The 22,978-nt window shown below is 37.3% G+C and overlaps 1 protein-coding gene across 1 annotated transcript; it reads right to left on the bottom strand.

The window, feature by feature from the left end:
* Positions 1–20,006: 20,006 nt before the first annotated feature.
* LOC142620260 (uncharacterized) lies at positions 20,007–20,806 on the bottom strand. Its single transcript, XM_075793659.1, has 2 exons — positions 20,677–20,806; positions 20,007–20,416 (listed from the first exon to the last, which is right to left on the bottom strand). The coding sequence occupies exons 1-2, from the start codon at positions 20,804–20,806 to the stop codon at positions 20,007–20,009; spliced, it is 540 nt and encodes a 179-aa protein (XP_075649774.1).
* Positions 20,807–22,978: the final 2,172 nt, after the last annotated feature.

Genomic DNA, 22,978 nt, shown 5'->3' with positions numbered 1-22,978 from the left:
TGCTACTCTCTCATAAAAGATGAAATTTTCACTAACACTAAAACAAAACGTGTATAATATATATGCATATGTGTGTGGACATGAAAATTTGTCCTCCCTTCAAACAATAAATCATGGCTCTGGCCTTGTCTCTCACAATATCTCTCTCAAAAGTGTCAATGCCACACTTGATGAAGATGGGCATGGGTAATTTCTACCGATTCTAGGGCCAATGGTTTTGTCGTCTCTATTAAACGTACTCTATTTTGAAAAGAATACATTCACGATCTAACCTTGGTTTGCCCTACATTGATAACATCCATATTTTAGGTTATGATAAAGGTAGGTTGAGCAAAGTAGAATCTACTATGCTCAACATCAAGTAAAAACGTACTTATATAGCATCTAGCGTGGACTCATAATGCTTGATAGTTGATACACCAAACATATCCTATGTACATCATGGAAAAACATATGAAGATTTTAGACTTGTGGGCATTTACCATATAGAAATTAATGATCAATCTACTTCCACATGGAAAACACGGATTAAGCCCGTAGGACATTCATTTGGATATGCATTATAAATCATTAATGACCCTTAAAGAGAGAGTAATAACAATCTCAATAATTTTAAAAGGGAAAAGTTAATGGATGCCCTAAGGACATCAAGGGTGGCACTATGTATGATTCAAGATGGTCACAGGACCATCATGAGTTTGGAATTTTTTTTTATACCTTTAAAAAAATGAATTTTAAATTAATATGGATTGTTGACCACCCTAGAAAAAAAAAACTTGAACATCCTAAGTAAAAATTTGAGCCCATTAAAAATAAAATTTGACCTCTCCAAAATTTTAGTCTATTAAATATTGAACCAAATTTTTTTGAAAAATGTTATATTCACAACATTTTTACAACACTTTCATAACAAATTTTAAGTGGTAAGTTGTTACTGATAAAAAAAAAATAGTGATATGTAAATTAGAACCAATAACAATTGTCAACTAAAATTTGTTGTGAAAATTTTGTGGATATAGCATTTCTCAAATATTGTCCATACAAATAAATTAGACTAAAAGCCCAAATCAAATGTTCAATTGTGATATTTTAAATTATTTTTTTTTTCCAAATACATATTTTTAAATTGCTATTATATATATATATATATATATATATATATATATATATATATAAAGCATATTTTCAAATAACTAGTTGGTTAGTACTTGCTTTAGTCTTTAGCTGAACTTTTTGGATTTATATGATACATCTTGTACATACGCATATGCACTAAAATAATGTTTCAATACTTCATTAATGTTTTGACACAAGCACTGGATGGAACCTGCAGAACATCTCCTCTGTTCTATCTAATTAGATTGTGGATGGCATGAAAGCAACCTCATTCTCCTATGATCCCAATATTGAAGATTCTTTTATACGGGCATACTCCAAAAATGGTTCATTCTCTCTAAACTCAACTTACTTGCTGGCAATAGGCTTAAAGCACTCACAGTAGTGGTGCTATATTGGTATATTGGTATTTTTTTGCTCCTCCAACACCAAAAAGCATGCTCCAGCAGTGGAGCTAAATCTTTTTTTTTTTTTAGCTGATTGCTACAGTGCACATCTATAGATAGATGTGCACTGTTCATAAGAGCTAAACAAAAAAAAAATATTTTACTCCCGGCCTGACTAAAATAATAAAAATGGTGCCTCTCCCTCTGTCAGTCACTTCGTGCCTCTCTCTCTCTCAGTCCCTCCCACCGCTCTCTCTCTCAGTCCCTCCCACCTCTCTGTCTTAAAGTTTCCGACCCACGCCTTCGCCGGCCTCAACGTCACTGGCCCAAGCCGACCCAAGCCCCAAGCCGCCGGCCTCAACGTCACCGACCCAAGCCGACCCAAGCCCCAAGCCGCCGATCCATTGCTGTGGTTTTCCGCCGATCAGACCCACACCTCCGCCCAGTCCTCCATCTCAACGCTCACCCAACGCCAATCAGGCCGTTGCTTTGGTTTTCTGCCGATCAGACCCATCCACCTCAGACCCATATCTCTTCCGCTGATCAAACCCACGCCGACACTGTCCTCACCGAAGCCCAGCTCTGTGATTGGTGATTTTTTTATTTTTTTTGTGATTGGTGATTTTGTTTGGTCTAGGTTGAGGAAAAAGATTAGAGATTTCGGTTGGTTTTTTTTTTTCCTGCTGTGGACTGGTGGTGGTTGTGGCTGTGGCTGATGGTAAAGGTGGTTGTGGTTGGTGCTGTGAATATTTTTTTGGTAGAGGGATATATTATTTTATTGTAGTAGATATATTATTTTATTGTGATGTTTATATTATTTTCTTGTATTGAAAGCTAAAATAGATTCACTGCTACAACATGTTTTGTAAAGTGAGTAGGTAAAATAGATAAAGTAACTTTTTGTGGAGCTATATTGCTAAAATTTTAGCTCCACTGCTGTAGATGCTCTAAACCCTTTGAACCTAGATACTATACCTCTATCTTGGGTCTGGAAAATTGCTGCATCCCTTTGTATTCAATTCTTCCTCTGGTTGTGCATGCCTAATAGCCTACCCATTAGTGAAGTACTCGGTTCAAGAGGTTTAAACCTTAATCCAACCTATCTTTTGTGCTCAAAAGGGAATGAATCCATTGAACACTTGCTCCGGAGCTGTGAATTAGCCCAATCTTTTTAGCAGAAGCTAAACTACCCTCATTTCCTTAGGGAATCTTTTAATAAACCTCTGGGAGAATGGCTAGAAGCTAATTGCAAAACAAAAATTATATCTAATTGTATGGGAATCCCTTGGGGTATTGTCTTTCCTATAGGAGTTCAGCATTTTTGGCTACAGCAAAATACATGTGTGTTGAAGTCTGGCACTCCTGATACAAAGGATACTGAGAAATGCATTCAAAGTGCTGTAGAATTTTTTGTAGTGGGAACAAGAATCAAGTTCCAATATCTAGATTCATAAACCCAGTTGCATGGAGGAAGCCCCCTGAGGGATGGACTAAACTTAACACTGATGGCTCAGCCCTAGGTGGGATGGTTGGAGGAGTTGGACTCATTCCTCGGGTTGAATGAACTTATAGTTTACCCTTTATTCTTTTGTTAGCACTATTAACAAAATTCTTATAGGGAAATCACTTTTATAGCAAATTTTATCTTCTAAGTAAATTCATAATTACTTGAATAATTTTCTTTTAGATTCTAGGCTATGAGAAAATGTCTTACCTTTTCATCCTAATAATAAGGAGAAAATAAAATATATATATTTACGAAGATATTCTTGTCAACCTCTTAACCATGATTTCCCTAAAAAGGAAATTAGTGAAGCATTGCATTGAATACAGAATATTGGTTGGAACATGTCATAAAAAAGGACGATGCATTTTGTTTATATTGTTACTTATTTAGGCAAGATTTTGATAATTGAGTGGGAGATCAATATTTTAAAATTACTTAGTTGTGTGTATTGAAAAAGATATAACTGATAGCATTAATAGTGAAGCTATCATACAACAATTTCAAATATGAAAAAATCGTAAAAGGAAATTTTAAAACTGTATGTGTGGGTGCCCAAGGACCGAGGAAGGATAGCACAACTGTAGCCTTCAATCGTTCCTCATATAGAAGCATTTACAACCCGAGGAATGAGGTTGCTCGAGGAGAGGATGAGAAGAGACAAAATGTCTTCTAGAAGCATAAGAGGTGGGAAGGCATCTCACGGGAGAAATAAGATATTTTTGGAAAGTCCCCTATAAAGTTTCACCTACTACCTTCGCATTAAATGACTAGCAACAGCTTGATCAACCACATTGATGAGGAAGTGGCCTAAACAACAGATCCACAGCTAAGCAGCTCCTTTTACCACCTTCACCAAAAGTTTAATGAGACAAGTGTCCTAGTGAAATTTTGGAAGATTGTAGATGAAGGGCTAGGATGCAAGAAGCTTAAGAGTATATAAAGGAAAATAACTTCCAAAATAGGGGATCCGGAAAAATCAGGGGAAAAAGATTAGAGCTAAAATAGTGACTGAGAGAAAAGAGAGAGAACAGTGTATATATTTGCACCACAGTATTGTCCTCGGGCAAGCTTGTAAAGAGCTATCAATATACATAATCTTTGACTTTCGCTTATTCCTTCTTTTTCTGTATCCTCAAGCAAACCCCAACTTGTTTCATCCCACTTTCTTTACAAATATATATTGGCTGGGACTAGTTAGGTAACACCAATTTCACTATTCTAAGTCGGCTTGGGTCGCCAGATTTTGTGCTCTTACATTATGTATTTGAGATATTTTTTTATGGCAATATATTCAATTACTTTTTTTTTTTAGAATGATATATTCAATTACTTGGCAATATATTTGAAATTTTAAAATTACTTGGCAATATATTCAAGTTCTATTTTTATTAAAAAAAATTTTAATTTAAGTTTTTTAATGACCACCCCGAAAAAATTCTTAAAGCCACCACGGATGAACATTGATTTATGAAATATTTTTAAAAACTTTTTATAGAAAAAATATAAAAAATAATAATTTTGTTAACGGATTTTTATATTTCCTTTAAAATTACTATTAAATTTTTTAGTAAACTAGTTTATTAACAAATTTCTTTAAGTCATCCGCTAACTAATCGCATTTTAAAAAGGAACCAAACCAAAGGAATCAACCATTAATTCTGTTAGGACACAATTTGCACCCAAATCCAAAAGTAAGGGTGGGATAGGCCCAAAAAGCCCAATACAATAAATTTGTAGAGAGTGAGCTTGAAATCTAGGTTTTAGTGATTTTAAATAACAAAGATGATGGGCTAGACTACAATTTCATACAGATGGGATAGTTTATATAACAGAAATTCTCTTCGGATTCAAGCCGAGGAGGCTGGATCTTGTATTTCACTTCGGACTAAAACAGATTACAATTTTTTATCTTAATTTTTACAGTGTTTTCTCCTTTTTCTCTCTTTTTTTCTCCCTTCTTCTGAATGTCCCCCCTCCCTTTTATATCACATTTCTTCTTTTCCCCATCCTCCACGTATAGATCAGATTACTAGTTTAGATACTTGTCCCATCAGCCCATCCCTAAAGTCTTTAAAGGCAGCTGTAAGGCTGAACTCTGATGCCCAGGCATCACTTCCCCATTCATGCGGCCAGAGAAGTAGCTGCAGAGCATTCAATGTGGTGGTAACAACTTTATCTTAAATATTTCATAGCCCTTTTTCTTCTCCTGTACTTCCACCATGCCTACCCTTACTTATAGGATCTCCTAGAATATCGCTTTTAGACATTGGGCAACCCTTTCCTATCTCGGCCTTAACTAGCCGAGGACATACTATTCCTTGGACCACCTTTTTGGACAACCTTGATCAGACTTCGCCTCTTTATCCGTCAACATTGCCTCTTGGGTTGATATTCCCACATCCTTAGACCATTAGTGTCCTTGGATTGGGCCTCTAGCCCAACACATATTACTAGGCCCATTGACCCTACAATTGCCCCTCGAGATTCTCATTTCTGCCATCTCGGGAGGAAAAGAGGCTCTCGACATTTATCACCGTTATTTTGTATTCGCCACACATCTTCCCTGACAGTGATGGTGTCCCTTGAACTACCCAGTACACATTCTTGACGTTTCAGCATACGGGGCATTCCCTCATTAAATTCTGACAGCTTTTTGTCCCCCATGTTCGACAATGCAATGCACATCCAATGGTTGAGGATTGTATAGGAACATAGGCGGGAGTTTTCCCGCTTCCGAATTCTCATCGATATAAATATCATCAAATTAAATTATCTTTCTCACTTCAACACTCATACAACGAACCTGCAAACTCTTTCGGTCTACACATGCCCTCACAATTACCAAGAATTAGTCCAAGGTGGTTTTCCTTCTTAGCGTAAGTCTTCACCAACTTCTTGCATTCATTATCTTTTTGCATACTCTTCTTTTTTTTTTTGTCTTTTTCACCTCGGCTCACCCATCCCTTTCTCTACTCGTTAATACCTTCAATCTTTTCCTAGATATGGGTAGATTTGCATCCTTAGTTGATTCTGAGGAAAAAAATAGAACAATTTAAGGCTTTGTATAGGATTATACCGGGAGTATCCATTACATATTGTAAGGAAGGGGAGTGGCTCCTGAAAAGGCGAATGGGAGAAGTAATCTCAATGATCGCTTTTATAGAGGGAGGGATGAAAATCCCAATGAGGATGGTCACTAGAGATTACCTTAGGGCCTTTAGATTAGCTCCTACCCAGTGCACCCCAAATATGTTTAGGATTTTGGGTTTTTTAGATGCACTAAATGAAAAGATGGGTCTAGGGCTCACCCATCACGATGTTAACTGGATTTACAATCTCTACCACCTAAAGGGGCAGGGATATTACCTAAAATCTAGGTTTCCCGAGGTTAGATTGATCCAATGTCTCCCTGAATCCAACAAGGGTCTGAAAAAGTATTTCTTGATCATATCGGGGGCATGGCATGATGGCCTCCCTTATCCGACGAGAGAAGGGCAACCAGGTGAGGCTTTAGGTCTAGATGAACTACTTATAACCATCCTTTCTGGTTCTTTTTTGATTTGGGTCTTTACAAAAACTTTCTTTTGATTTGATCTTGTTTTTCTAGTCGGTTTTGTAGACAGACACGTTGCAATTCCCCATTTCGACCTTGTCAACGAGGCGAAATTAAATGAGATACTGAGGGTTGAAGTATTCATCCATACAGATAATCACCTTCGAGTAGCACATTTGATCCTCGGCTACAACCCTATCTCCCAATCTTTTCAAGCACCCAAATGCGTGATTAGAGCAAAAGACTCACGTCTACATCAGATAAGCGTTGCTGCTGAAGGCATCCTGTTACCTGAGGGCATTCCTACTCCCCAAGGCGCACTCGTCACACAACCCATACCTGACGGTATCCCTTTAATTCACATTCCATCCCAACATACAGCTGGTGAGGCAACCTCTTCTCAACCCGTCGTAAAGGAAGAAGAAGAAATTGTTGAAGTTTCAAATTCTGAGGACGAATTTGAAGTCTTCAACCAACCCCCTTCTCCGGAGAATCGAGCCGGTGACCTCGGCACGTCATTTTCAAGTCATCTGCAAGGAAAAATTAACAGCCCTGACACAATGGGAATTCAGCGTAAACCCAAGCAGAACCTCAGAGACTTAATGGAAGCCCAAGTAGGGAATCAAGAGCCTGAAAAGGCTACTCAGATTAAACATTCCCAGACCAAGGACAATGGGCTCGAGAAGTCTTCTCAGCTTAAACTCCCTCCTCCCCCACCTATTCAATCCCAACGTGTTGACTAGGCTGATCATAAGAGAAAGAAGGATCAGCCTAAGGGGAAAGACGTGACTGAGGGAGGGAAAAACCTCCTTCCCAAGGACGTGGAGCCCGAAAAGGGAGTTAAACAGGCTCGCATAACTCAAACGAGGCTAGAAAAAAGGACCGAGATCCAGGCGCCTATGTCTGCCCCAATTTCGACTCCACCAATGACCATGGATGATCACGCAGTTACCGCCGACGCCTTCATCAGGAGTTCTGATGCAGGAACAACTGCTTGTGTGGCAGAAACGTTAGAATAAGCTCTTCTACTACCTGAGGACATGATCGAGCTGAGGCAGATGAAGAGCAAGATGTCTTTATGACATTAAAAAAGGAGCTCGCTATGGTAAGAATCCCACTTAACTGTTACTCATTGCATTTTCTTTTGTACTTAGGTTTTTTGCTTTGACCATATCCCTTTTCTCCACTCTGTTATTGTGAATAGGCTGTCCAATCTGCTCATAGGGCTGAAGAAATTGTTATCAGTTCTTACAAAGCCCTTAAGGATGAGGAAATAAGGCGCAATAACGCCCAGAAGACCCTTAAGATAAAAGACAAAAAGCTACAAGAGGTCACTGCCCAATTGAACAAGACAGAAATTGATAAAATGAGCACCAAGGCGGCTTTAAAAGTAGCTGAGAGGCAGGCCGAGACCTAGCAGCTACAGCTTCGCCAAGCCAATGAGAATTATGCTGCAATGAAGAAGCTGATAGGGGACCTTCAAAAGGATCTAAGGGAATCTGAAAAGGTGAAGGAGGAGGCCAACAAAGCCAAGGAAGAAGCTACAAAAGCCAAAGAAGAAGCTGAGAAAGCAAGGGACCAAGCTGACCAAGATGGGTACGAGGTTAGGGTGGCTGAGACCGAGAAAAACCTTAGACTGCAGGTCTCCGAGGTATGTAGATGCTACTGCCTCCAAATGTGGAATGAAGATCTTACCCAGGCTGGGGTTGATGCTTCTTCTACCCTTTAGAAGACAGACAATATCTACTACCCCCAAGCCATCCGAGCCTCTGCTCCATCCATTACTAAGGCTGATGCTACCACCTAGGGAGCAGATGCTGAAAAGGACAGCTCAGCTGAGGCCTTTCCCTCTACCGGACGTGGGTCCGAGGAAGTTATGTAGTTTGAGGCCACCAAGCAACCCACTGAAACAGTAGAAGGGGCGGCCCATGATGCTACCCAACCTCCCAATGCCCCTAAGGAGTCTACAAAGGAGAAGGGAGCTACTGAGACAATGGAACTTGTCCTGGCGACCATTCCTTTCACCATTAAAGAGGATCCAAAAGGCAAAGGGTTTGCTTCTGACTCCACGACTCTAATAACGCCTTAAAATGTATACTTGTTATATATTTATGTGGGCGTTATTTCTTTATTACTATGCTTAAGTTGTATAATTAATCCATGATTTGCATTAGTCTCTATTATTTATCTTTACATAATTTCTTGAATAAGATGTCATTCATTGTGTGTAATTTTCCATTTTCAGGAAATCATGTGAGAAAGATGAGTTTACAGGAATTTGTGAGAGAATGGAGGTCAAACTAGAATTAAGTGGAGCTAAAGGACCATGCTTAAATGTCTAAGGAGGTGCAGCTAGAGTCATTGAATCGTCTACTCTGATTGGAAGCTTCAAATAAGGAAAGAAACCAAAGAGGCAGAATCTGAAAAGGAAAAATCTGATTTGAATACTGATCAGTATTTTGGGTATATCTTACTCGTTAAAAATTCAATTGATAGAAGGCTAGATGAGTTGGAACCGTGACTCAATTATCTACAATTTTCCAGTTTTGAGTTTTTCGAAATTCACAAGTTTTGAAGGCCGAAATTAACTCACAATTTACCACTGTAAACCTGAACGGAAATTAAAATAGTAAAAGTTTTATTTTCTTTGGACACTTTTATGTTAGGGCTTGGAAGGGAGGTTGGGAGAACAAATTTTGGGGCAGAGAAAACCTGTATTTTCCTTTGTCTAATGGCAGCCTAAACTCTTTTCTAGGGCTAAGGGTTATGTTTCTTCTATACGGTATGAATATTCAATGTGATTCTTTCTAAGATTTTATCAACAACATATTTGATTGTTCAATTAGATTTCTTTTGATGTATTAGTTCTTCCATACTTTCAATAAGTTCAATCATGTTTTTCTTATTGTTTAGATGAATTTCTAATAGTTTCAAATAGAAATAAGATTTTAAAGTGAATGAGTTTTTCTGAAAAACTTTTATAACCGCATTATTAATCGAGGTTATAATGCATTCTTGAATTGTCTCAATTCAACCGAATCATAAGTTTTTAATTGCATAAGAACAATCAATTATGAAATAGATATTTTCTTAGATCACAAAGAATCTCATATCGATATAGGGAAACACCCCGATGCCCTAGTATTTACATTATTGATTTGAATAAGTTTTTATTATTATTCTTGTTAACAATCACCAAGCAAAAATATATTTCTTCTTCACTAAAATTATCGTTTAATTGTATTGTCTTTGAATCTACCCTGTTCCTTGTGGTTCGACCTCGGTACTCCGAGAATTATATTGCTACGATCTCCTGCACTTGGGAGTGAGCAAGCAATTTTGGCGCCATTGCCAGGGAGCTGTTGCGTGTTCAGAGACAATTTTTTTGGGAGCAAAGCACAACCGATGGAAATTCTTCTATTGGTAACTTCGTTCCATTTTTTTTCCCTTATTTTGTTTTTATTTTTTTTTGTTTTATTGTGTATTCATTGTTGCATGAGCATTTGGGTTAGAAACAAGAGAGGCAAAATAGAAATTTTTGAAACATACTTTGTTAATCTTTTTGACACACCTTCACCTTCACATTCTTCATCAATCCTGGGTGATGAAACACGTAATAATCATGAGGAGAATAGAAGAACTATGTATGAATTGTTGCATCCCACACAAAATTTTGTTCCTTCATGCATCACGTTTCCACCTAATGCACCACATGTAGAATTGAAACAAGGTTTATTAGCAGTACTTCCTGACTTTAGGGAACAAGAAAATGAAAATCCTTATATCCATGTTAGAGCTTTTAAAGAGGTAATTAGTAGTTTCTATGCACAAAATGTTATTGAGAGTGCTAAGTTACGTTTTTTTCCTTTTTCACTTAAGGATAAGGCAAGAAGTTGGCTTTACACCTTGAAACCTAGGTCTATAGGTAGTTGGGGGAAGATGGCCAAAGAGTTTTTTAAGAAACATTTGCCTCCCCACAAAGTCCAGCAAGTAAAAAGAAGGATAGCTAGTTTTGTCCAAGGAGAGAATGAGACCTTATACCAAGCTTGGGAAAGGGACAAAGATCTTTTTAATATCTGCCCAACTCATGGGTATAAAGATTGGAGGTTGGTTGGCTATTTTTATGAAGGGCTTGCACCTAGGGATCGATAGTTTGTTCAACTCTCATGCGGAGGGGACTTTTTACAAAAAGAACCCGAAGATGCAATGGATTATCTTGATAAGATAGCTGAAAAATCTAACACATGGACTGGACCTAGCCCTATGGACTCCACTGATAGGACTATAACTAACACTACCACTTCTAGGGGAAGTGTTTTCAAGTTGAGGGAAGATGATAACATGAGTGCAAAAATCAGCATGTTAACTAAAGAAATTGAGGCACTCAAAATGAAAGGAAGTAAGAGTGTTAGTGCTACCTTTAGAGAGGACCCAATGGAGGTGTGTAAAATTTGTCATGAGATAAACTATGCTACAAATGAATGTGCATCACTTTCATCATTTTTAAACGTGACAGAAGAACAAGTACATGCAAATAATTCATATTGGCCAAGTAATTCTTCATATTCTAACAATTATAACCCAAATATGCGAAACCATCCATATTTAAGTTATAAGAGTGACAATGTGTTGAATCCTCCTGCTCCAAGGAATTTTAATTCACCACATGCATCATCATCATCTAGAACTTCCTTGGAGGATGCACTTAGTACTTTCATTCAAAAGCAAAGTGAGCAAAATCAAAAGTTTGAATCCATGCTCACTAGGCTAGATGAAGAGGTAAGAGAGACCAAGAGTCATATAACTAGGCTTACAAATTCATTGAGTGGGATAGAGAGAGGAAAGCTTCCTTCCCAAACTCAACCAAACCCCATCAATCAAAATCTAAAAATTGGCTCTAAGGATAAACATGAGGAAGTAAAAGTTGTGACCATTTTGAGGAGTGGTAAAGAGATTGATAAAAGTGCTCCTTTAATAACTAAGAAATCTAAGGAGACCCCAGTTGAAGAAGAGAATGTTGAAACTAAGTCACTTGGGCTTGATGACATTGAACAATGCCCAATCCCTCCACCATTTCCACAAGCCTTAAAATTACCTAGGAAATTGGACACTGCATTTGAGATATTAGAGCATTTGTAATAAGTCAAGATAAATTTGCCATTATTGCATGTTATCAAGCAAGTGCCTGCATATGCTAAGGTAATTAAAAACCTATGCACCATCAAGAGAAAGCATCATGTGAAGAAGACTGCATTCCTAACAGAACAGGTAAATGCAGTTATTCAACATAAGACCCCACCAAAGTATCAGGATCCAGGTTGTCCTACGATCTCTTGTACTATTGGAGATTACATCATGGAGCATGCATTGCTAGATCTTGAGGCGGATGTTAATTTGATACCTTTCAATGTATATCAAAAACTTGGACTTGGTGAGTTAAAACCTACTTCAGTGACTTTACAGTTGGCTAGTCACTCTGTAAGGGAGCCGAGAGGGATTGTTGAGGATGTGTTGGTGAAAATTGAACAATTTTATTATCCTGTTGATTTTATTGTTCTAGATTACCAACCTATTTTTACATCCTAATGTTCATACCCCTATTATTTTGGGTAGACCTTTTCTTGCCACAGCTAATGCTTTAATGAATTGCAGAAATAGAAGAATGCACCCCACTTTTGGTTCCATGACTTTGGAGCTAAACATATTTCATGTGGCTAAACAACCACATGAGAATGATGACTGTGCTTATGTGAACCTTATTGGGGTGGTGGTTCAAAAAGAGTTTAATAAGAATTGTTTTTCTGATCCTCTTGAAACTCTTCTTCATAATTCTGTTGGTTCTTATGATTTAGAATGTGATATTCATGTACTTGAAAATTTTTCTTTGTTGGATTCCTCACAGGTTTTGGAAGAACAACAGATGATGGCAATTAATAAAGGATGAAAGTCTTGCTTTGAGGAGCTACTAGAAAAAGAAAAAAAGCTCATGCATTCAAGTGAAGAGGCACCACAGCTAGAGCTTAAGCCACTACCCGGTGGTCTTAAATATGCATATTTAAGCCCAGGTAAGTTAAAACCTAGGTGGGATGGCCCTTTCATTGTAAGGGAAGTGTTTAAACATGGAGCTGTAGTAGTAGAGGACCCTAAGAATGGTAGGATTTTGAAAGTAAATGAACAAAGGTTAAAACCATACTTAGGGGACGTTATACCAGAGTAGGAGACTCTGTCACTTGAGATCCCTACCTATTGGGATGCTACGTGAAATCTGAAAGAGCCTTATCAAATTGTACCATATTTTTTTCTTTGTTTCCTCTTTCTTTTTGCCTTTTGTTTTTGTTTTTGTTTTATGTTTTTTTGTTTTGTTATTATTTTTCTTTTGTGAGCTAACATTTGCTGGTGTGAAAGAAATTTCAAAAAAAAAAAAGAAAAACAATTTAAATGCTAAAAGTAACTTCTTCCCTATATACTTAAACTTATTTTGGCTTTGATACATTGAGGACAATGCAATATTTTAGTTGGGGGGAGAGGTCTACACATTTTGCTACACCTTGCATGATTTTTTTTCTTTCTTTTTTTGTTGCAACTTTTCAATTCTAAAAAAAAAAAAAAAACCTTGAATTTGAATGCAGAAGAGTTATAAGCTTTATTTTTATATCATGTGATGAAATGAATAATGCTAAGTTGGTTATACTATTTGCTATATTAAGACTTTTTCATGAAGAGCACAATTGGAAACTTTTGAGCACAATAACCAGGTTAGTGGACGGTTGGATGTTGGATTTGCATGGATCATGAACAAGCTAGATAAAAGCTAAAACTCAACTCATATAGAGAGTTCTTGAGCCTTACTTTTCTTTGTGAGAGTATATCTTTGTTTAAACTCTTAAATTTCTTTCAAATGCTTCAATTTTTGTAAAAGATCTCTATATTTTTTTGGTTGACTACTGGAAACATTATGGGGAGATATACCATGATCCTGTTTATTTTTGTCCTTAGGCATGTTGGTTTATGTGAAATTTTAAGAGATGAGAGCCCGAGACCACCAATTTTTTTTTGTCACCAACTAAATAAATATTCAGCCTACCTTTACATTAACCATTGTCACTATCATTTAAGCCATGGGAAATACTTCTACAATACCACAAAACATTTTTATTTATGGGTATTCTCATGGGGGATCAGGTTTTGAGCAATTGATGTGTTTAAATACCACCATTGTCTCTCTTTTCTTCAAAAAAAAAAAATCAAAAAGAAGAAGAAAGAAAAAAAAAAGAGAAAAGAAAGATCAAAAAAAGAAAAAAAAGAAAGAGGAGACATACATAATCAATGAATAAATCATTGATGTCTTACACATCTTTCATGTATTTCAGAAGGGTTATATGGTTGAGTAAATGTTATTTTGATTCAAGTTGGTTGTCATCGCTATGAGTTGGGCTTGGCTTGAATTTTCTGTATTTGATTCATATACCTCATATTTCAAAGAGAGCAGTTTGCCTTCATAAGATTATACTACCACTGAGCTTAAAGTCCTACTTGATCCTAAAGGTGCATGGCTAGTATGTGTTTGGGATAAAAACTAGGGATGAGAATGATATTAACCTTATGTTTCCAGGAATTCAACATCCATTCCAAGAGATTTTTTTCCATTGTTTTAGCGGCTTTTTTTGTATACACATGTGATATTCTTAAAACTTCTTCTTTCCTTTTTGTTCACATGTGATTTGAAGAGAGAAACTATTACTTCTATGTGTGTTCTTTTAGAGTGTCGATGACTTAAGAGAGGTTTTGGAGTAGAGGCTCTAATCTAGATTATTCTTGGTCTATGCATATTTGGAAAAGCTGGTTTGATTGGATGGGCTATGCACACACACACTCCAAAAGTGAAGCTAGTGAAATCTCTTTAATATGATGAATAGTATCCCAACTCAAAAATTGAAAGTTCATTTGTATGCTATAATGATAAAGTAGACTAACATTTGTTGCAGGAATTTTTAAGAAACCTTTGACTTTTGTGGGTAGAGTCATTGCAAACCCTCACGAGAGTAAACTCGCCCACTAGGGTGACCTAGGGGTTCAAAGACTTGCTGCACATGGGAAGTGCAGTCGTGTAGCCTACGAAAGTGGCTTGTATTTTAGTTTTAATTTTTCACTTTTAGTAGACATGGGTGCTTTGTTGATTGCTAGGGACTAGCAAGATTTAAGTTGGGGGGTGTGATAACGCCTTAAAATGTATACTTGTTATATATTTATGTGGGCGTTATCTCCTTATTACTATGCTTAAGTTGTATAATTAAACCATGATTTGCGTTAGTCCCTATTATTTATCTTTACATAATTTCTTGAATAAGATGCCATTCATTGTGTGTAATTTTCTATTTTCAGGAAATCATGTGAGAAAGATGAGTTTACAGGAATTTGTGAGAGAATGGAGGCCAAATTAGAATTAAGTGGAGCTAAAGGACCATGCTTAAATGTCTAAGGAGGTGCGGCTGGAGTGCTTGAATCGTCTACTCTGATTGGAAGCTTCAAATAAGGAAAGTAACCAAAGAGGCAGAATCTGAAAAGGAAAAATCTGATTTGAATACTGATTAGTATTTTGGGCGTATCTCACTCATTAAAAATTCAATTAACACAAGGCTAGATGGGTTGGAACTGTGACTCAATTATCTACAACTTTCCAGTTTTGAGTTTTTCAAAATTCACAAGTTTTGAAGGCCACAATTAACTCACAAGTTACCGCTGTAAACCTGGACAAAAATTAGAATAGTAAAAGTTTTATTTTCTTTGGACACTTTTATGTTAGGGTTTGGAGGGGAGGCTGGGAGAACGAATTTTGGGGCAGAGAAAACCTGTATTTTTCCTTTCTCTAATGGCAGTCTAAATTCTTTTCTAGGACTAGGGGTTATGTTTCTTCTATATGGTATAAATATTCAATGTGATTCTTTCTAAGATTTTATCAACAACATATTTGATTGTTCAATTAGATTTCTTTTGATGTATTAGTTCTTCCATACTTTCAATAAGTTTAATCATGTTTTTATTTTTGTTTAGATGAATTTCTAATAGTTTCAAATAGAAATCAGATTTTAAAGTGAATGAGTTTTTCTGAAAAACTTTTCTAACCGCATTATTAATCGAGGTTATAATGTGTTCTTGAATTGTCTCAGTTCAACCGAATCATAAGTTTTTAATTGTATAAGAACAATCAATTATGAAATATATATTTTCTTAGATCACAAAGAATCTCATATCGATATAGGGAAACACCCCGATGCCCTAGTATCTACATTATTGATTTGAATCAATTTTTATTATTATTCTTGTTAACAATTACCAAGCAAAAGTATTTTTCTTCTTCACTAAAATTATTGTTTAATTGTATTGTCTTTGAATCTACCCTGTTCCTTATGGTTCGACCTCGGTACTCCGAGAATTATATTGCTACGATCTCCTGCACTTAGGAGTGAGCAAGCAGTCTCCTATCCAACCTCCAAAGAATCCTAAGGGCAATCTGACAATAAAACTGAAGCCGTGATTGATCATTGTCCATTCTTCCTTTCAGCTTTATTTTTCCTTTTACTTGATGTAATTTGATAGTCTGTAAGCCAATTGTCTTTTCAAAAGATTTTAAATCAATGAAAATATCAAGCCGTTTCTCTTATGCGTTTGACACTTATATTTTTTCTTTGTATCACCTCTACCTTACTTAAGGCTTAATTCATAAGACAATGGCATATGCCTAGATTTGTCATTTACATAAATGATAACTCTTTTCTGATGAATTCAGAGTTAGTTAGTCAACCAATTCCAGCAAAACAATCTTGTAACTGAAAAGTTTATATGCCACAACAGAACAATAATCTATATCATTTCCAATATAACTTAGTGATTCTAAGGAAACAATCAGGCACGAACCATACAATAAATATTTTTAATATACCTACAAATGCTTTAAGTGATGTTCATGAACTCTCATCTGTTCATCACTGTTTTGGGAGTTCTCAAGACAAGCGATCAGTATGGCAAAATATTGCTAAAATCAACTTTAGATATTAGCTGAGTTAAAAAAAGAAAAGAAAAAATGGATGGTCAAAGGAACCAGAGGGTTCTTCTTAGCACTTAGAAAAGAATAATTTGCAGTATTAATTTTATCCCAAATAGATGGTCCGAGAACCAGACATAACTAAGGTTATGGTCAACACTTAGTAAAAGAAATATCAATTTATACAAGGTATGTGGTCTGAGGAGCCAAGCATGACCAAGTTCCAGTTTAATATTTAGAAAAATGAACTGAAGTGTTAATTTCCCCAAAGTAGATGATCTGAGGACCAGACATAACTAAGGTTCTGTTCAACAATTAATAAAATATCAATTTATACAAGACATGTGGTCCGAGGAGCAAGGCATGACCAAGTTTCAGTTTGATATTTAGAAAAATGAACTGAAGTGTTAATTTCCCCAAAGTAGATGATCCGAAGACCAGACCTAACTAAGGTTTTGTTCAACACTTAATAAAATATCAATTTATACAAGGCATGTGGTCCGAGGAGCCAGACATGACAAAGTTTCAGTTTGTTACTTAGAAAAATGACATGAAGTGTTAATTTCCCCAAAATAGATGATGCAAGGACCCGACATAACTAAGGTTTTGTTTAATACTTAATAAAATATCAATTTATACAAGGTATGTGATCCGAGGAGCCAGGCATAACCAAGTTTCAGTTTGATACTTAGAAAAATGACCTGAAGTGTTAATTTTTTCAAGGCGTAAATGCATTTTTAGTCCCTACATTTTGACGTTTTTCCATTTTAGTCCCTACATTTTAATTTTACCACTTTTAGTTCCTAATCCAATTAATGCGTTCCATTTTGGTTCTTTCCGTCAATCAACCAAAGGAAATTACTGAGGTGGTAGCCGGAGGAATTAAAATATTATAAAAAATGCCACATCACCTTGACTCGTTAGCATATAAATTTAAAAAATTAATTTATTAATTTTAACTAAATAATAAAAATAAAAACAGAATTAAAAACTAAAATTACATTAATTAAGATTGTTCTTCATTTTACAACTTGTTCTTGGAATTCTTCCCATATCAAACCCAGCAACCAAAAACTCAAACCCATCACAAGAACACAAACCCAGCAACCCCAGAATTCAAGCCCGGATCAGTAGGACATAAATGAAAACAAGAAGAAAAAACCCAAATTCAACCCTTCAGAGATCACCAAACTCAGCATCATCAAACCCAGCACCATCAAATCTACCACAAATCAAGATCATCGAATTCTTCATGTTCTTCCCCAAATTCTAACACAATCAACACCAAATTCTCAGCAAATCAAACCCATAAACCCAGTTAACAAACCAACCCAAATTAAACCCAGATCAAGAAACCAATCACAACAAACCTAGATCAACACAACAAACCCAAATCAACACAATCAAGCCCAAACCAACACAATTAAACCCAGATCCCACCACCAATGACCGACACAATCAAGCCACCACCACCCCACCGATCAGTCAACAAACCCACGCCAAGATGGTGGTTGAGATCGGCGAGCCCCATTGTGGCCAAGACCAGGACAAAGGCTGAGACTGGCGAGCTCCATTGTTGTCTCCCCTACCAAACAAAACTCGATTATGAACGGACAGAGGCTGAGACCAGGATGGAGACTAAGATGGAGGCTGAAACCCATGCCGAGATGGAGGCTGAGACCCACGCCAAGATGGTGGCTGAGACCAGGACGGAGGCTGAGATCGAGTTCCATTCTCTCTAAACTACCGCCGGCCCCCTTCCTGTAGATCTGCTCCAAACCGCCGCCCCCTTCCTCTAGATCTACTCCAAACCTCATCTCATCTCATCTCATTCCCTCTCTCTCTCTTTCTCTCTCTCTCTCTAAACTCTTTTTTTTTTGGTAGAGCTCTCATTAGATCATAATTTTAGAGAGAGCTACCTTAAAGAAAAGTAAATACACTTTTTTGAAAGGTTTTTTTTTTCTTGAAAGGGAAAAAGTAAATACACTTAAAGCTAGGAAGTCAATACCGTACCGGAGGCTGTACCGGTTTGGCCACCGGTACGATATATTTCAGATACCGGTCAATACCGGTGTACCGTTTCGGATTTACCGCTATTTTTTATACACACACACACACACCAAAATCTCTAGAACCATGTTTATAAACATATAATATTTCACTTGTATTATAGTAAATATAAAAGTTTATTATAAAACATTACCTCAATTCAAAACAAATTATTCATAGTTTTAGACTTTAGTATCAAATAAAAGAAAAAAAAAACATAATATAAAAAATAGAAAGCTTAGTTGTTCATTGCATACTAAGAAAACAAATAATACTAAGAAGTTAATGTAAATAAGTTACCATTATGCCTTTACAAAAATTCAAAAATTACAAAACTAAAAATAAAAAATAAAAAAAAAGCCTTTTTTCTGTACCGGCCGGTATTGCCCGAAATTGGTCGGTATGGCCAATACGCGGCCGGTACGGCCGGTATTTTTTCCGGTACAATATAGAAGTGTACCGGTACCGGTGCACTGACCGGTACGGTATGTACCGGCCGGTATGGCCGGTACCGGTACGGTATCGGCCACACTGACTTAAAGTCAAAATGATCTGATGATAAATTTTTGTTTGGGTTGGTTGAGATTAGAGAACACAGTTTGAGTTTGAGATGATTTTTAAAATTTTATTTTAATTTTGTGAATTTTAGTTTTAATTCTGCTTTTATTTTTATTATTTAGTTTAAATTAATAAATTAATTTTTTAAATTTATATGTTGACGTATTAGGGTGATGTGGCATTTTTTATAATATTTTAATTCCTCCGGCGGCCATCTCAGCAATTTCCGTCAGTTGACTGACGGAAAGGACCAAAATGGAACGCATTAATTGGATTAGAGACTAAAAGTGGTAAAATTAAAATGTAAGGACTAAAATGGAAAAACTCCAAAATTTAGGGACTAAAAGTCCATTTACGCCTTTCCCCAAAGTAGATGATCCGAGAACCCGACATAACTAAGGTTCTGTTCAACACTTAATAAAATATCAATTTATACAAGGCATGTTGTCTGAGGAGCCAAGCATGACCTAGTTTTAGTTTGATACTTAGAAAAATAGTAATCAACGTAACATAGTGTCAACAGAAATAACATGGCAGAAGTGCCTTTCATTAATAATAATACCTTCGTAGGTTATTTACATTCCAGAGACGTGGTACAACATTTTCTTCTAGATCTTCAAGATAATATGCCCATATTCCAACTATCGAAGTGATGTGATAAGGTCCTTCCCAGTTAAGTCCCAATTTTCCCCATGCTAAGTTCTTCGTAATGCCTAAAACCTTCTTCAATACCAAATCGCCAAGTGCAAGTGGCCTTAGCTTTACATGGGAATCATACCCCTGTTTGAGCTTGTGCTAATAATAAGCTAGCTGAACCATGACGTTTTCTTGTCGCTCTTCAACTAAATCTAAGCTCTTTTCCAATAAACCGTCATTATTGCTAGGGATGAAAGAGCTCGTCCTTAATGTTGAAAACCCGATTTCTAGAGGGATTACAGCCTCGGCTCCATAAGTCATAGAGAATGACGTCTCTCCAGTAAACCTTCGAGGTGTAGTTTGATACGTCCATAAAACATGTGACAGTTCTTCCACCCACCTTCCCTTGGCATCATGTAGTCTTTTCTTGAGCCCATTGACTATAACCTTGTTGATAGCCTCGGCCTGCCCTTTCCCTTGCAGATAAGTTGGGATGGAATATCTATTCGTAATGCCCAGATCACAACAATATCTTCTGAAGGCCATACTATCAAATTGCAAACCATTATCTGAAATAAGAGTATGAGGAATTCCAATCTTGGTGATAATGTTTTTCCAGATAAATCTTTTTTCATCCAAATCCCTGATATTTGACAATAGTTCAGCTTCAACCCACTTAGTAAAATAATTTGTGCCAACGAGCAACCATCTCCTATTTCCCACTGCCTTTGGAAAAGGCCTTACAATATCCAAGCCCGACTGTGCAAAAGGCCAAGGGCTAGGTAGAGGATTTAGGACGCCCCCTAGTTGATGGATGTTGGGAGCAAACCTCTGACATTGGCCACACTTCCTCGCTTAATCTTGTGCTTCTCTCTGCATATTTGGCCACCAATACCCTTAAGTAAGAGCTCTATGAGATAAAGACCTTGCTCCCGTATGACTTCCATAAATTCCCTCATGTAACTCTTCCAGATGTACTTCCGTTGATTCAGGATGTACACATAACAAATATGGCCCAGAAAAAGAGCATTTGTACAATTTTTGTTTCTCGGATAGCCAAAACCGAGGTGCTTTTCTGCGTATATTATCTGCCTCAGACTTCTCCTCGGGCAAAATATCATCCTTAAGGAATAACACTATAGGATCCATCTAGCTAAGTCCGACCCTAATTTGATGAATTCAGATGGTGTCACCATTTGTCCCAGTAGGTTTACCCAGGTCTTCAATGAGGATGACCTGAGGAAGACCTTGAACCGAGGACGTTCCGAGGGTGGCTAAGGAGTCTGCATGGGTATTTTGGCTCCTAGGAATCCGTACCAAAGCAAAGGATTCAAATTTTGACTGTAAAAATCTCACTTGAGTCAGAGACTCTTGCATTCTCGGATCTCTGGACTCTAATTCTCCTTCCACTTGGCCTACCACCAATCGAGAGTCTGAGAACATTTGCACTGTTTTTCCACCCATCTTCTGAACTATAGTCATTCCAACCAGTAAAGCTTCATACTCAGCCTCATTGTTGGTGGCCGAGAATCCCAATCTTAAGGACTTCACAAAAGTAATTCCCTTAGGAGATACCAAAACTAGCCCCATTCCAGATCCTCTTTGATTCGTTGCTCCATCAACGTACACTTTCCATATCAAAGGTTCCTTGCGCGAAATCATGCTAACTGATTTTTCATCCATGTCAAACCTCTTAACATTCTCTTCTAACGAGGGCTCAGCAATTTCTGCCACCAAATCAACAAGGACTTGGCCCTTCATAGAGGTGTGAGGCATATACTTGACATCAAAAGCCCCCAAAATAGTACCCCATTTGGCAATCCTTCCCGTGTAGTCAGCACTTCGAAGTATAGACCTAAGAGGAAGTTAAATTAAAACAACAACTATATGAGATTGAAAGTAATGGGGAAACTTACGTGTAGCATGCATCACTGCTAAGATCACTTTTTCCAACGGTAAATAATGCACCTCAGCCTTATGTAGGGATTTGTTCACATAGTAAACTGGCCTCTATACACCATTGTCAACCCGTATCAGAACTAGACTAGCAACATGGTTAGCCACAGCAATGTATGCAAATAGGACTTCATCCACTTCTGGCCGAGACATAATAGGTGGTCATGAAAGGTATTCTTTAAGTTGCTGAAAGGCTAAAGCACACTCTTCAGTCCATTCAAATCCCTTTCACTTATTCAATAATTGGAAGAAAGGCCTGCATCTGTTTGCGTACTGAGAGATAAACCGGTTGAGGGCAGTAGTCATCCCTATCAACTTCTGAACATTTTTAGGATTCCGAGGTGGCTATAAACTGTTAATTGCCTTGACCTGCGCTGAATTAACTTCAATTCCACGATAGGTTACCATGTAACCTAGAAATTTATCTGATCCTACACCAAAAGAACACTTAGAAGCATTAAGGCATAACTTATATTTCCTCAGCGTCTGAAAGGTGTCATTTAAGTCTTCCACATGCATGGACACCACCTTACTCTTCACCACCATGTCGTCTACATATACTTCAATAGTCTTTCCTAATTGAGGCTCAAACATCCGGGCCATCATCCTCTGATAGGTGGCTCCTGCGTTCTTCAAACTAAAAGGCATTACCTTATAATGATGATTCCCTGTGGGAGTGATAAAGGCTGTCTTCTCCTGATCATCCACAGCCAAAGGTATCTGGTGATAGCCTTGAAAAGCATCCAAAAAACTCATCCGAGGGTACCCAACAGTAGCATCTACCAGTTGATCTATACGTGGCATGGGGAAAGAATCCTTGGGACAAGCCCTGTTCAAATCTGTAAAGTCTACACATACTCTCCACTTCCCATTCTTCTTCTTCGCTACCACCGTATGAGCTAACCATTCAGGGTAGAAAACTTTTTTTATCGCACCAGCCTTCTTGAGCTTGATTACCTCTTCCTTGATGGCTTCAGAATGCTCTCTAGATGAACACCAAGGTGGCTGTTTCCTCAGCATCGCAGTCGAATTGACGTTTAGATGATGACAAATGAAGCTCGGATCATCTACCCCAGGGGCTTTATAAGCATTCCATGCGAATACGTCAATATTTTTCCTTAAGAGCATAATCAGCTCCTCCCTTTCCAGAGGAGGCAACTGAGCTCCCACCTGAA

This window comes from Castanea sativa, chromosome 12, assembly GCF_040712315.1.
Source record: "Castanea sativa cultivar Marrone di Chiusa Pesio chromosome 12, ASM4071231v1".
NCBI classification, from domain to species: domain Eukaryota; kingdom Viridiplantae; phylum Streptophyta; class Magnoliopsida; order Fagales; family Fagaceae; genus Castanea; species Castanea sativa.
The sequence above is the reverse complement of the archived record's forward strand: the minus strand, read 5'-3'. Positions and strand labels throughout refer to the sequence as shown.